Consider the following 14,870-nt stretch of genomic DNA (forward strand, 5'->3'; position numbering starts at 1 on the left):
AAATATCAAAACCCTGCATCTGAAATTGAAATTTTATCCTAAACTTCTTTTCCCTAGTTATGATTTGTTGGATCTAATCTGTATGATATACAATGTGCTGGGAACTTGTTACATGAAGTTTTGAAAAATTGTGGACATATCTCATACTGTGTAATAGGCTTTCCATTAAAACTACCTTGAACTGATAAAAATCTGGACTACTCTTAATAATGAAACTAAGTGGACTTATTTTTCCCTCAGATTGTGCCATTTTCCAATTGAAAGTCTATTTAGTGTAATAGTTTTTAGATCTATTAGGTAATGGTACTTTAGCAAATGTTTACATATTGCAATCTCAACTCTTCAAATAGAGGTGTGAAGTTCATATATGGACTCGAGCATCCCTTCTCCAGGACTGTGCTAGGCTAGGATTTAAATTTGTCTGCTGATCTTGAAACCCAAGATATAGCAATGTCTCTCTGCAGAAGTCAAGCCAATAACTTACAAAATTAAGCAAGATTTCATTTGCATACCCTTTAAGCTTCAGAGGTAAGATGCAACATTGTAAGTTTATCCCTGTGGAGTATTTTGGAAGGCATTGGGGATATGGCAGGGGCTAGATCAGTGGTGGAGAATCATCTCCTTTTTATTATCAAGCTCCACGATCACCGGAGGGGGGGGAGTGTTGGACTGCATTCTGAAGATAAGCAGAGTTTTTTTGTGGTAGATCACGGCTTGTTTCTTTCTTCTCCTTACTCTTTTTTTTCCCCACACAGATTTTCTTGGTCAGCCGTTAGGCTTAAATTTATGTCCCACTAACAGAGTGAGCGCCTGTTACTTGTCCCAGCTTCTGCCAACCTAGCAGTTCGAAAGCACGTAAAAATGCAAGTAGAAAAATAGGGACCACTACGGTGGGAAGGTAACAGCGTTCCGTGCGCCTTTGGCGTCCAGTCATGCCGGCCACATGACCACGGAGACGTCCTCGGACAAGCGCTGGCTCTTCAGCTTTGAAACGGAGATGAGCACCGGCCCCTAGAGTCGGAAACGACTAGAACGCATGTGCGGGGGACCCTTTACCTAACACGAATGGCAGTTTGCTTCTGTTTCGATAAGCCTGTTAGTGTTACAGAGAAGATTGTAGGCTGCAGGCTGGATTCAAAATCTCTAGGAGCACCAAGGCTTTTAGGTTAGCAGTGCCCTAGGCCTGGGCCAGGCTATGTATGACATCGAGGGCTGTTTGTTCTGTAAAATAGAATGCTACTGCCGCTACAGCTTGGAAGTATATGACCAGGTGTGCTTATGTATCTCTCTTATCTTTTAAAAGGAAACTAAGGCTCATTAACTAAAGCCTGGTGTAAGATACAGATACTTACTACTAAAGGATTGGAGGCCCTGGAATTTGTTTCGTATATTCAAATGAAACAAAACTCAAAATTCTTCCACAACAAACTCAGCACAGGGAGCCCTTGACTTACAGAGCAGTTTATTTAGTGATTGTTACAACGGCACTGGAAAAAATGTGACTTATGACCGTTTTTCACATTTAATGACCGTTGAAACACCCCCATGGTCACATCATCAAAATTCAGAAGCTTGGCAACTACCCTGGGCTCATGCGATCACGTTTTGCGACCTTCTGACAGGCAAAGTTTCTGGGGAAGCCGGATTCATGAAACAACCCTTTTTACTAACTTAACAACAGCTGCAGTGGTTCACTTAACTTTAGCAAGAAAGGTCGTAAAATAGGGCAAAACACAATTAACATCTGCCTCGCTTTGCAATAGACGTTTTTGGCTCAGTTGTGGTCATAAGTCAAGGACTGCCTATGTTGGTCGTCCTAAGCTTGCTTAATTTCAACAGTATAATTTATGAAGTTGACAGAGCTGTGCGTCTCTTGTTCAACAAATGGGAGTCAGAAAACCTTCCTGATTTCTGTGCTGTTAAGATTCGTATCTTTCTTTCTGCTCATGCTTAGGGAATGGAAATTATACAATCATTTCCAAAAGTATTTGTGTAATGCTTCAGTTATGATTTCCACATTAGTTGATGTTTGGCAGTTGGGAAATTGATAGCTTATTAATACTTGTTTTTAATAAGGTAGACTTTTATTTCAAAGTGAAAAGTAAAGGAGGGAACGAGCAGCTGTTTGGCTGCTTGAAAATGATGTCCAGATAGATAACCTCCCATTTGACATACGGACTGAAAGCATGCCTCCCTTATAAGAAAGCAGCCCCTTAAATAGAGAAAAATATTGAAGTTACTTTTCCTGGCATACAAACAGATGTTTAGAAAGATAAGGAATGTCGCACATTTTAATGTGTATGTTGATTTTCCCTAGCCATGTAGGGAAAATCAGGATGTCTGTTCTTGAGTTTCTTATTTTATTTTATTTTATTTTATTTATTATTTTATTTTATTTTTTATTTTATTTTGTTTTGTTTTATTTTATTTTATTATTTTATTTTATTTTATTTTTTATTTTTTATATTAATTAATTAATTAATTAATTAAACAAACTTACAAAGCTGCCCATCTCACTGAATGTAAGATTGGGTGGCATACAACTAACACAAGCACAAAAAACATTTCAAAAAATAAAACAAAAGAAAGAGCGCAGGATAAAAACATTGCATTAGACATAATACAACCAAGGGACCTCCAAATGTGCTGAAAAAACCCATCTGCAGGTCCTTCTGAAAGACTTAACAATGACGGGACTAACTTTACCTTAAGGGGGGATGATGTTCCACGGGGTGGGAACCACAATAGAAAGGGCATGTTGTTTGGGTCCTGCCGAATGGGCCTCTAGTGGACAGGACCTGGAGCACACCCTTCCTGCCGGAGCTGGTAGGACAGGGAGATGTGGTTAGGAAGAGGCAAAGCCTCAAAATAGGCTGGGTCCATCTCACAGCAGAAGTTCCCCTTTTTATTTTTTATTTTATTTCATTTTGGAAAATCTTGCATGCATTTTCTTGTCTGTTTCTGTAAGCTGTCTTCACAATAAAATCAGTAAATATTAAGTTTTAGCAAATTTTATTTAACAATAAACCTGCAGTTATGGTAATTATAGGCCCTCCAATTGAGGCAATCTCCCACTGTTATTCGCAGCATTTACTTAGTGCTTTTATTATTTTGGCACGTTAAGGCTGGGCTTAGTTCTGGATATTATTCCTATGAATATGGCCCTTAATTAACATATATGTATCACGAAGTGTTGAAAATTGCATTTTTTTCCCCTTCTAATTCAACAACATCCTAATAGATGCTATCATCACACATGGCATAAATTATCCCTCCTTATGAGATTCTAAATCATGCTGAAAGGTGGTAGGGTAAGTTCACATTTTCCCCTGGTTAAAGTCTAGAACCTAAGGATTTATTTAACTCTTAATTGTTTTTAGGCGTCAAGCCAGAAGTAAAAAATGAAGAGGAAGAAAAACGTCGAATTGAGGCAAGAAGAGAGAAACAAAGGCGTAGGAGGGAGAAAAATAGTGAAAAGTATGGTGATGGTTACAGGTTTGTGGTGGAAATATTGTCAATTTGTCCCACCCATAATTCAAGGGCATGTATAATAACAATAATATTTACCCTAAACAGCCTTGACTCTGTTTGTTTCATGGTGTTGTGTATTCAAATCTCTGGGTTTTCCTGCGGGGTGGAAGGGTGATTTATGGGTATAGTAAGCCAATAGTAAGCCATTATATCCAGGAAATATTTTGAAATCTCCAAGAAATCTTTGACAAGAATAGAATCCCAGTAAGCCATCCTGAGAAGTCACCTTGATAATTATTTAGATTCAATAGTGAAAAGGTGTAGTTTTGTCAAAGGCAGTTTTTTTTCCTGGTGCTACCAAATCTGATCTGTAAAAATCCAGATAGCAGAGACAAGAAAATTCTAACCTTCTGGTGCCATCTGATGGTTGTCTGGTTTCTTACAGTTCAGACTAAGTAACCCTATTTTTTTGTTTTTGTTTTTTAAAAAACCCATTACACATTTTTATTTTGCTTTATAAGCTAGTATGGTAGCTAAAGATTTGAGCCAGAAAATTTTAGATTCAAATTTCACTTTGTCCATAAACTCGTGGTCTTCAAAACACTTAACTCACAATCTCACTTGTGATGGCTACATTTGTCATATAGCTGAAAAATGTTTTAAGTGTAGGGATACATTTTCATTAGTGTTTAAATGTTTGATAAGACAATTTCATTGATCAGAGTATCTAGTTCTCTTGATTCCATTAAACTTTGATGAGTTAGCTATTCTACATGTTGCACTGACAATGTGCCTGTATCTTCCGCTAGAATGGCATTCACCTGCTCATTCTGTAAATTTCGAACATTTGAAGAGAAAGACATTGAAGCTCATCTTGAAAGTGCTGTTCACCAGGAGACTTTAGATCACATTCAGAAACAGACCAAATTTGACAAAGTTGTGATGGAGTTTCTGCATGTGAGTAACTTTTAATTCTGTAAATCCAGGGAGCTATAATTATCAGCTTAATCTTCTAGGTTAAAAAAAACCCGATCATCATAAACAATGATGTTACCTGTTTAAGAAATATTTGTACAATATGATTTTAACTTAATGAGGTTCATTGTGCGCATGTTGAAAAATATTTGATCTTCTAACATTGTCATCCTAACACATTTCCTGAAATGGAGCTCAGATGATAAATTCTCTCTTCTGCCCTACCACACCCCTCACCACTGCTTAATCCCACCCTTGCTTGGCTATTTAGGCACATATTTTTGCCTTCCTCATAGTGCCATTTGATCGTAGTCTGCCATGTGATAAGGTTGTTGGGTCTATACCAGGGGTAGGCAACCTCGGCTCTTTTATGACTCAAGGACTTCAACTCCCAGAATTCCTGAGTCAGCTATGCTGACTCAGGAATTCTGGGAGTTGAAGTCCATGAGTCATAAAAGAGCCAAGGTTGCCTACCCCTGGTCTATACAGTACCACAAAGCCAAGAGCCTTTTGTTACTGCGATTTGTAGAAGTGCCTTATTCTGGCTGTAAAAATTTTGATTTTTCCCCCACATTCTATTGTGGAAACAATTTATGTCCTACTTGTCAAGGCGTGAGAGGAAGGGAAGAGAACAGGACTCCACTATTGCAGAAAATAATATTATTCTGTCCCTAATTTCATAGATATTTGAATCATTTATTTATTTATTTATTTATTTTAATTCCATTTATATCCCGCCCTTCTCCGAAGACTCAGGGCGGCTTACAAGCTTAGCAGTAGCCTTCATTCTATGTATATGCCTGCTTGTTAGGGCTTTCACACACACCCCAAGCGGCATTATTACAAAGTCAGCTTATTGCCCCCAACAATCTGGGTCCTCATTTTACCTACCTCGGAAGGATGGAAGGCTGAGTCAACCTTGAGCCTGGTGGGATGCGAACCTGCACTAATTCATTCACTAATTCTAATTCATCATGACTGATGAATCTAGAATTTCACAAAGTAGGAGATGAATAGGGAATCAGTGAAAATAATTTTGATTCCTCCAAAAATATATTAATTTCTGTTTTAGGAGTGCATGGTGAATAAATTTAAGAAGACTGCTATGCGTAAACAGCAGACGACAAGCCAAATGGAAGCTGCTCAGATTACTGAAAAAGATGTAATGGAAGGCAAGTAGCCTATGAGAATAGGTGTTCTGTTTCAACACTGCTGTTCTATTCTATATAGACTCAGTATGTTTTGAATACCTGTCTCTAGATTCTATTACCAGTAAGTGGATAGATGACAGTAAGGCTCTTATTCTCACTACAGATGGTTAACGGCCCCTCATTCAGTGGCTGTTCAAAAGTTACAAGGGAGCTGAGCAAGTAGGGCATACGACAGGCTTTCAAAGTTTCAACTGTCCCAGCACCTATGCAAGTCACTTGATCACAAACTGGGAACGTGGCAACTGATTCACACACAAGTTGCAGCTTCCTGCAGTCATACGATCACCATTTGTGATTTTTCCCTATTGATTTCCCCAAGCAAAGTCAACAGGGAAGCTAGCAAGTTACTTCCGCCCTTGCTGCTTTTTTTTGTCCCCAAGCAGCCTGACTGTGGAGCATGAGATTATGGAGATCTGATGCTCCATAGTGCTCACCAGGCAGCGTCCACTTCTGGCCATACTTACACCACAGCAACCACTTACCGACCTGCTGGCCTTCTGGCGAACTACCCAGGACTTGTAACTTTCCGTAGGTTTCTCCATTGCCTTTGCTTGCTGGGAGCAAGTAGGAAGACATGGACAGATTCTTGCTTAATGTCCTGAAATCCTCATTTATTGATGGTAACCAAGAGTGCCAGGATTGCTGTTGCTAAGTGTGTAGTCCTGTTACACACTTTACATCTGCATTGCTTGGCAATGGATATTCTGGTCCCAATTACATTTAATTGAGGAGTTACTTATATGTACTTGTAATTTCTTCCTCTACTCCCCGCTTTTTTTATATTATGCAGTAATCGAATACTTGGAAAAGTATGGCTGTCCCCCTTTTAACTTAAAGCCATATTGCTTCTCTTTTATATATTGAATCCTCACTTTCTTTTTGACCAAGTCTCAGATGTCTGTTCTAGGTGTTACGGCTGATGATCATATGATGAAAGTTGAGACTGTCCTCTGCTCTGCATGCAGCGTCTATGTTCCCGCACTACACAGTTCCGTTCAGCAGCATTTAAAGTCTCCAGAGCATGCAAAAGGAAAACAGGTAAAATGTATCTGCTCGGTTCCATTTTAGAAGAGTGGCAGGTGACAGAGGTCTAGAGATACGTAGTTAGAAGACCCTTGATGACCATGTAAAATGTTAGCATAATTCATCAAAGAAAAAAATAAATAAATGATATAGGTTACTACATTACTCTCCCTTGATTACATCTTTGTTTGAATGGCTGATCTTATTTTATGTTGCTCTGTTCTTCAAATATATGAGAACTGGTAAAAAAAATAACATTTGTACAAAGATGCTTAAGTTTTTTTCTTTTCTTTCAAGGATGAAAGAAAGGATTGTTGCTGAATTTTCTCCCTCCATAAAATAAAGAGAAAAATAAGTAATTTTGACTCCACTCTTAATTAGCTTTTCACTTTTATTGAGATTTAGTTTGACCAACATTGGTATTAATTCTTTTATGTGCTTTAAAAAGCATACTATGAGGAGGATGCGGTAGCCCAATGTGTTTATCGGTGTCAAAAATGATCATTATTTTTTTGGATTCTGTAGGGAGTGATCTTCTTAACACATTTTTTTAAAAGAAGGAATGCAATCTTTATATTGTTTTTATAGGATGGGCTATAGATGAGTCAGTCAAAAAGAAGTGGCAGGAAAGCAGGTCCACGTGCCTGTATTTTCTCACACATACACACAGCCTCCGTTAGTTATCTTAGGAATACTAACCACACATCATCTTGTAAACAGTCAAAGGGAAGGAAGCTGTGGATTCCAGTCCCACCTTAGGCCTGAGAGCCAAATGGGCCAGTCCCTCTCACCACAACTGACCTCACAAGGTGGCGGTGATGAGGAAAATAGGAGGAGGAAGGACTATTCAGTAGGCTTACTGCCTTGAGTTATTTATAAAAAATAATGTGGGATATAAATAAATACAGCGCTAGATGATTATCAAATTCATGTTTTGTGTGCTACCATGTCTTCAGGGTATATTCTAGGTTTTGGTGTGTTTTTTTTCAGGCTGCAGAAGCTCTTAGTTAAAACAAAAACAGAAGCCCAGAACCGCTGATTGAGAGGCAAAACTGTGTTGAGAGAAAAGTAGTTTTGTGATTCGGTGAATGTTATTTCGCCCAAGTCGGTCACCGAATTACATCAGGTTCTCAGCAGAACTTGGCTATGATTATGAACCCAATTTGAAAATTTTGCAGATGCATGCAAACTTAGCCTGAGGAGCAAGAAGACGCTTCCAAACACAAAATTGCTTCCATGCTGCGTTGATAATGTGTTAAATAAAATATGCACGGGGAACACAAAATATCATAACAATGCTGACAAAATGCGTGACATTTAAAATCCTATTATTCAGCTGCTGCTGAAAAGAGAGAGGGATTGTGAGTTTTATTTCAGATTGGAGCTGCCATTATTCATCATTTACACTACAGCAAAGAATTTATATAGACTTTAACAATGTGATCCCCATACATATTCTTACTTACAACATTAAATGCAAATAGTGTTACCAAAACAAATTTGGTGAGTCCAGGAGTCCCCCCTTGACCTCTCATTAGTCTTTGATACATTGAACATGGTATCCTTCCGGACTGGCATAGAGAGTTGGGTGCAGAGGCCACCGTAGTAGTTCTCTTTCCTTCAGAGGTTGTTGTAGTTACTGATGGTTGGTGGGGGAAGTGATCTAATCGTAGATTTTGCAGGATACCTCAGAACTCCTTCCTTTTTAACTCTTTCCATTGATGATATTTGTGTATTTCTGAGCCTGTTCCCTAAAGTGAAATGGTCATGGATTGGTCCTGGTGTCTGTAAGCTCTGAGGATCTAGATGGGATTTATTTATTTATTTAGATTTATATACCACCCTTTCTCGAAGGACTCAGGGCGGTTTACAGGGCATTTAAAAGAAAATACCCAAATGGCTGTGGGTTTTGGACTTCACGGGTCCTGGAGCTGGAAAGATTTCATCTTTGACTCTGGGCAGGGTTGCACTAGCCTGCACTGGTAATGCAGTCTTCCTGGACTGGAATGTGGATTTGCATAATTTCAGTTTGTGTTCCGGTTGCACCTTTTCGTGGATTTGGGGGTGGGGGGGGATGGCTTATTTATGATCAATCACATTTAATCATCTCCTGACTGGATCGTTATACAGTTTTTATGTCCTCTGTATGGAACTGCCCTTGAAAACCCAAAAGCTTCAGTTAGTCCAAAATGCATTGGCACGGGTAGCTAAGAGTGTTTCTTATTTCATTGTGTCCATATAACAAAGTCTCTGTAGGTTGCAGGTGTTGGTTATCTGTAAGCATTGGACTGGTTTACATGTGAGGCCAGCTTTTGCCCATACCATACACTCCAATAGGGAGCCCCCCACTCAGGTCTCTTCTTTGAAACAGTGTCATCTTGTGAGACCTCGGAGGGATGTCTTTCTAGCGCCTGTCCCTGCTCTTTGGGATGACATCCCCTCCCCCCAGTATATGGTCGGTCCCAACCTTGTAGTCATTAGAAAGGCAGGTGAAAGCAGGCTTTGGTCCCCAGGCATTTGGGTCAGGGTAAGTACAATTCCCAGTTACTGAGTTATATATTTTAGTGCCAATCACCACATGTTTTGTACTGATTTTGCACATGTTTGTGTAGGGCAGCTGGGAATTAGAACTCTTGAAAGAGGAGAAACTTCACTTTTTTTTAGAGCACAGGTGCACACACATCTGTAGTTCTTATGAAATTTGTCACAGTGGCATATGGGCAAGATGGGGTGGAAAGGGATGTGGTTAAAAGACAATGTTTATATAACAAGTGGAATGCAGTTTTAAAAGAAGTACTCCCGTCTTCTTCTTCAAATTGGTTTCAAGGTCTCAGGGCTTGTCAGAACATATACCTTAAAAGTAAAGCCAAGCTTGGTTCAGATTGGAGTAGGCTGCATATGATCTCTGAGTGGTGTGTCAGGGTACATATTCTAAAAATATGTGAAAATCAGTTAATGAAACTCTATGCATAAGTATTTTAAGTTTTTCTCTCTTTTCCATCAGCCTAAACACTGTAGCTACTTAACAACATCTAAGGCATTTATGGCTGTTTGCAGTCCTGGCCTTTCAGAATGTCCAGTTCTGGAACTGGCCTTTCCCACCTTTCAACACTGTGGAGATTCCATAGAATTAGTTTGGTAATAAGTTGTGGTCCCTGCTTGATGGGTTTCAGTATAGATGGTCATGACAGATATTTAGATTTACAAGAATTAGTAAGAATTCAGCTTTTTTTGAGATTTTTTTCTTCTTCAGTGGCAACTTGGTATATTTGACTAATTCATCTTTTGTTGTGATATTTTTTGAATGGCACTCTGGAATATTTACAGACTTACAAAGAACAAATCAAAAGAGAGAGTGTTCTAACTGCTACCAGTATTTTGAATAACCCCATAGTGAAGGCACGGTATGAACGTTATGTCAAGGTAAGTTTGTAATATGGATTAATTTTCCCAGCAGCAGAGACAGCAATGATTGAAATTGATGTGAAATTAATTTCTTTGAATTTAACAAATCCAAAACTACATTTCATGTTGGTCTAAAGCGTAGCTCACATATCAGTGGAAGGAAGAGCTGGAAAATTAAATTAATGTTCATAGATTAATCCAGTGAATATATTTGTACATTAAGTTAGCATATATTTTCATGTTAAAATATTTTTGAAGCAAGCACATAAGCCTGTCTTTTAGTTTATGGACAAGGTATGTTGCATAATTTTGCAAGGTTTAAAATTGCATGTATCAGTTGCTGCTCCACATGTATTTTTTAAAAAAATTGTTTTAATATAATTTTAATATGATAAAAGGCAAAGAAGCCAAAGACAAGCAGGAAACAACCAGAAAAAACCCTAGAAAGTTATTAGTGACATAATTAAAGCTTAACACAAAAATGCTGATCATTCTTTTTATTATACTAGTTGAGAGCTAACTCATAAAAAGTGAGTATATCTGAATGATCGAAAATGGATTTTGCTGTCTTTATGGCATTGAAAAATAATTGTTTTTCTGCCTCTCCCAGTATATCCTCTTTAAATACCTCAGATAGTTTTAACAACTTGATGGCGGTAGGTTTATTGGCTAGTTTTGGTTTTAATTATTGTATGCCGCCCAGAGTCACTATTGCAAGATGGGCAGTCATATAAATTATTTACATAAGTGCACACTAAAAAAAATAATGAGTTCCAACACAAAACATAACTTGCTACTTTCAAATTAAATTATTCTAGAATTACTTTTATTATGTCAACATAAATACTTTCATCCCAATATGTCTTTAGACATTTGACCTAGGAAGTACAATTGTCAAAATTACCCTTCTGAATCATTGATTGCTGCAGTTAAGCTAGACTTTATAATGTCTGGATTTTATATCTATCTAGTTGAACCGTCCAGAAGGACTAGATAAGGAAATATGGTTGTACTGAGTCTACTTTCTGCCCCTGCCTTAGTTTTTTGTTCAGTTAGTAATGTACTTAATTTCAGTAATAATGGTTTGAACAAATTGCAAACAATGCAAATAGACCATTCATGATCTGTAGATGAATTATTCTCATTATAAGTTCTTGATTGTAAAGTAGTCCAAATTTAATGGAATGAAATTGAGAAGATATAGGATACAGAGCATGAAATGTAATTGTGGTTTTATGTTATTTGCATTTTGATTTTAAATACTGTTGGCCACCATGTGAAATAGGTGGCCATATAAATTGTAAGTAAGTAAATACTGAAGCTACTCCTGCTTGTTTTCACCATGAATTGGAATTGGGAGTCCAATTTTAGATTTATTTATTTTATTCCTGTCAGTACAGATTTTGGTGAGCGGAGTTTGTTTCTGATTAGCTTTAATTACTGATTTTTTAGGGTGAAAATCCATTCGAAGTCACTGATCAGAGTGCAGAACAGCAAGGAGAGGAAGAAGAAGACAAGGCCAATGAACCCGCGGAGGAGGAGGAGGAAGAGGAGGAGGCAGAAGGGGGGGAAGAAGAGGAGGAAGAAGCAGAAGCTGAAGAACAGACTGACTTCACTCTTGACCAAACGGAAGACAGTTAAATGCAACCATTTCGCACAAGCCAAGGAAAGTCCTACTTTTACTTTCCTGTTCATGCGGCTAAATGTAAAATGTAAAATTTCTTAACAAGCAAAGACTGTCGTTATCCTTGCCCCTTTGCATGTACTTCGTTTGAAGAAGTCGTTCTGTAATCTACTTCCACTTTTGCTTAAAAATGGAAGTAAACCCATTTTTAGTAGAACCTTTCTAAGTGATCTTGCTGTTAGAGCTTACTATATATTGTGTATCTTGTGAATGGTTTTTTTTCTTGTTTCTTGACATTGATTTGGATACAAATAAAGTAGAAAGTTTAAATCATTTCATCACAAAGCGTTTTAACTAAATGCAACGTAAATGGTTCTAGAAGCCTAAATATAGAATTATGTTGTGAGTGTGCCTGTCTCCTGGACTGCATCCACTCATTGTAAAGTATATATTATGACTTGTAGGTTTTTTTTGTGTGTGTGTGTGGTGAAATGTACTCGTTTGTAACAATAAAACATTCTAGAAACCACGATGTCCGGTTTTAATTGTAGACCCAGCAAAATTTGCCTATTGAATAATAGAGACAATAATATTCTCTATTTCTTAAGAGACAATAATTTTTTTATTAAATAATATGGACTTTCATTTCTGATACATAAATGTTTACTCTGAAAAACAGTACGCTATTTATAACTAATTAATAGTGTCTTTAGCCATATCTTCACAAGTTTGATTAGTATTCATACAATCTTTATACTGAGCATTTTGAGGTAAATCTGTCATTACGAAACTATGGTCAGTTGTCCTTGATTATGTTTCTAGATTTTCTAGGCAACTCTTAAGTTCCAAAAGTGCTGTTATTTTCTGTTGTCTGTTAAAAAAAAATAGAAGTGCCAAGTACAAAAATTAATGCTTTCTAGTTGTCTGAATGTAAGAGTGAATGCATACTTGACCCCTTTTAATATAAATAAAAGCCATTTGACCCCTGTTTGGGCTGAAAAATAGTTCTGTGTGCAGCTCCCACTATGATTTTATCTTAAACTCTGCATATTTTACCATTGAAAAATGGTCTAAAGAAGTGGTTCTCAAACCTTTTATTCTGTTTTATTTCTGTTTTAAAAATGTCATTTGATTTGTTGAAATTTCCATTTGCTTTCATGTGTTGCACCCACACATATTACAAAGTTCTAAATTTAATTTTTCAGTAGAAACAAGTCTTGAAGATTATCCTTGGAAGAGTGCAAGAGCAAAATTAGCTTATTTTCGTAAAACTGAATAGAAGGGCTTAGCCATGATAACTTAAGTGTAGTAAAATATCACATCAGAAATAGATGTATAGATACAATCATGAGCTCTAGAATAAAGAAAACAATGCAGCTGAAAGTTTAAATTTGACCCTGATAAAATACAATTTTTATTGTCCTTTCAAGTAATCATAGATATCTCCTTTTGCATCTTAAATCTCTTTCCTTTTCTAAAAGGTCCATGTGGCCCTGCGCATACATGCGCACACACACACACACACACACACACACACACACACACACACACACACACTCTCTCTCTCTCTTTTGAATAAAGGGAACCTATTCAAATAAAACCTTAGGAGATTTACAAAGTTCCAGACGGCCCTGGAAATAGGAATTATGTACAATATTAATACTGTACATTCCAGCTAAAATGGAGAAATTGTCAAAACTGCATTAAAAAGTTGCCAGGTATATGGCTTCTTATTCCCGAGTCTAGAATTTTGCATGCTTTGGTATAGCCTAGTTTTAAGCTTTATAAGATAACCTTATAATACTTTGTGTATGTTAGGTAATAGCTTTCTCGTATTTATTGCTGGTTGTGTAATTTATGGTCCTCTATAGAAGAAAGAATAGCAATAAATGAAAGAAAAGTGAGTTCCTTTGGGTGAGGTGCACAAGGAAGACAAACATTGCTTGTTGCTTTAAAGTGGAACCTACTTTGAAGAAAGGCCTGGCTATGGAGTTTACTGCTTGAGAAAACTGAATTCTGCACTCCAAATACTGGATGCACTTAGAAAATGATCATGGGGAAAGAAAGAAAAAGCCCCAAATACTATTTTTTATGTGTATGGCATGCTGTTTTTTAAATGAAAGAATTTTGTTTTCTGTAATGTCATCTATAATTGGAAATGGGTATTATGAATAGAAGCTAACTTTTCTGACCTTAAATCAGACATGTCAAACACAAGGCCCGGGGGCCGGATCCGGCCTGTGAAGTGGTTTCATGCGGCCTGCGAAGCCATCCTGGAAACAGTGAGGGAATGGCCCCCACTGCCTTGGCCCTGGCCCAGAGACCCTCCTTCTGCCAGAGACCCTCAGATCTGTCCCACTCCTGCCCAGGCCCCCATAGGCACCCTTGATGCCAATGATGTAGAGCTGGCCACGCCCACCCAGTAGGCCATATGCACTCTAGCCACGCCCACCCAGTAGGCCACGCCCACCCAGGCCACACCCACCCGGCCCCCTGAGGGCAACCGCAATGCTGATGCGGCCCTCAATGAAATTGAGTTTGACACCCCTGCCTTAAATTTATCTTAATTACGAATTGTTTTGTGTTATGTGAATGAAAAAAATCATCAAGGGATCTTGTACCGTAGTTACCCACTGGGTATTTAAATCACAGATACCGATTGCATCACAAAGGAAACTGGCTATTAAGCAACCAAAGAACCTATAGAACAGCTGTGTTGACCACTGTTAATTATCTGCGGAAAGATACTTTGCACAAACAAATGTATTCCACTTTTTCCTTTTTAAGCACAATAGTTTTATTGAAGTTAACGTACATTTTTTGAGTCTAGAGGCCATAAATTACATTGTTTTCAGTGTAAAACAAAGTGTAAAAATTTAGTGAAAAATTAGCACTGCCTCTTGTTGGTGTTAAATTTCCTAACAATCATGTTGCCTTTGAAACCTGTGGAAACATGAACAATAAGAGTTATTGTCCTGACTTCCAATAAAGGGTTAATTTGCTTCCATCTCCCACCCTAGATTTGAATTGGCTGTTCTCCCTTTTAAATGATCTGCATGTATCCCTTGTGATACATGTTGTTGTTGTTAGCTGCAAAGTCGTGTCCGACTCATCGCGACCCTATGGACAACATTCCTCCAGGCCTTCCTGTCTTCTACCAT

The 14,870-nt window shown here is 37.9% G+C and overlaps 1 protein-coding gene across 3 annotated transcripts in view; it reads left to right on the top strand.

Annotated features, from left to right (window-relative positions):
* ZNF326 (zinc finger protein 326) overlaps positions 1-12,238 on the top strand; it is a 34,892-nt gene extending 22,654 nt beyond the window's left edge. For all 3 annotated transcript variants that reach the window (XM_083358868.1, XM_083358870.1, XM_083358869.1), the window contains 6 exons: positions 3,381-3,495; positions 4,281-4,428; positions 5,519-5,618; positions 6,565-6,695; positions 10,008-10,103; positions 11,538-12,238. In XM_083358868.1, the coding sequence (XP_083214994.1) occupies positions 3,381-3,495; positions 4,281-4,428; positions 5,519-5,618; positions 6,565-6,695; positions 10,008-10,103; positions 11,538-11,726 (779 nt within the window). In that variant the 3' untranslated portion in view covers positions 11,727-12,238. The remainder of the gene's footprint in view (positions 1-3,380; positions 3,496-4,280; positions 4,429-5,518; positions 5,619-6,564; positions 6,696-10,007; positions 10,104-11,537) is intronic.
* The last annotated feature ends 2,632 nt before the right edge of the window (positions 12,239-14,870 follow it).

The sequence above is a fragment of the Vipera ursinii genome, assembly GCF_947247035.1.
Source record: "Vipera ursinii genome assembly, chromosome: 3".
In the NCBI taxonomy this organism is placed as follows: domain Eukaryota; kingdom Metazoa; phylum Chordata; class Lepidosauria; order Squamata; family Viperidae; genus Vipera; species Vipera ursinii.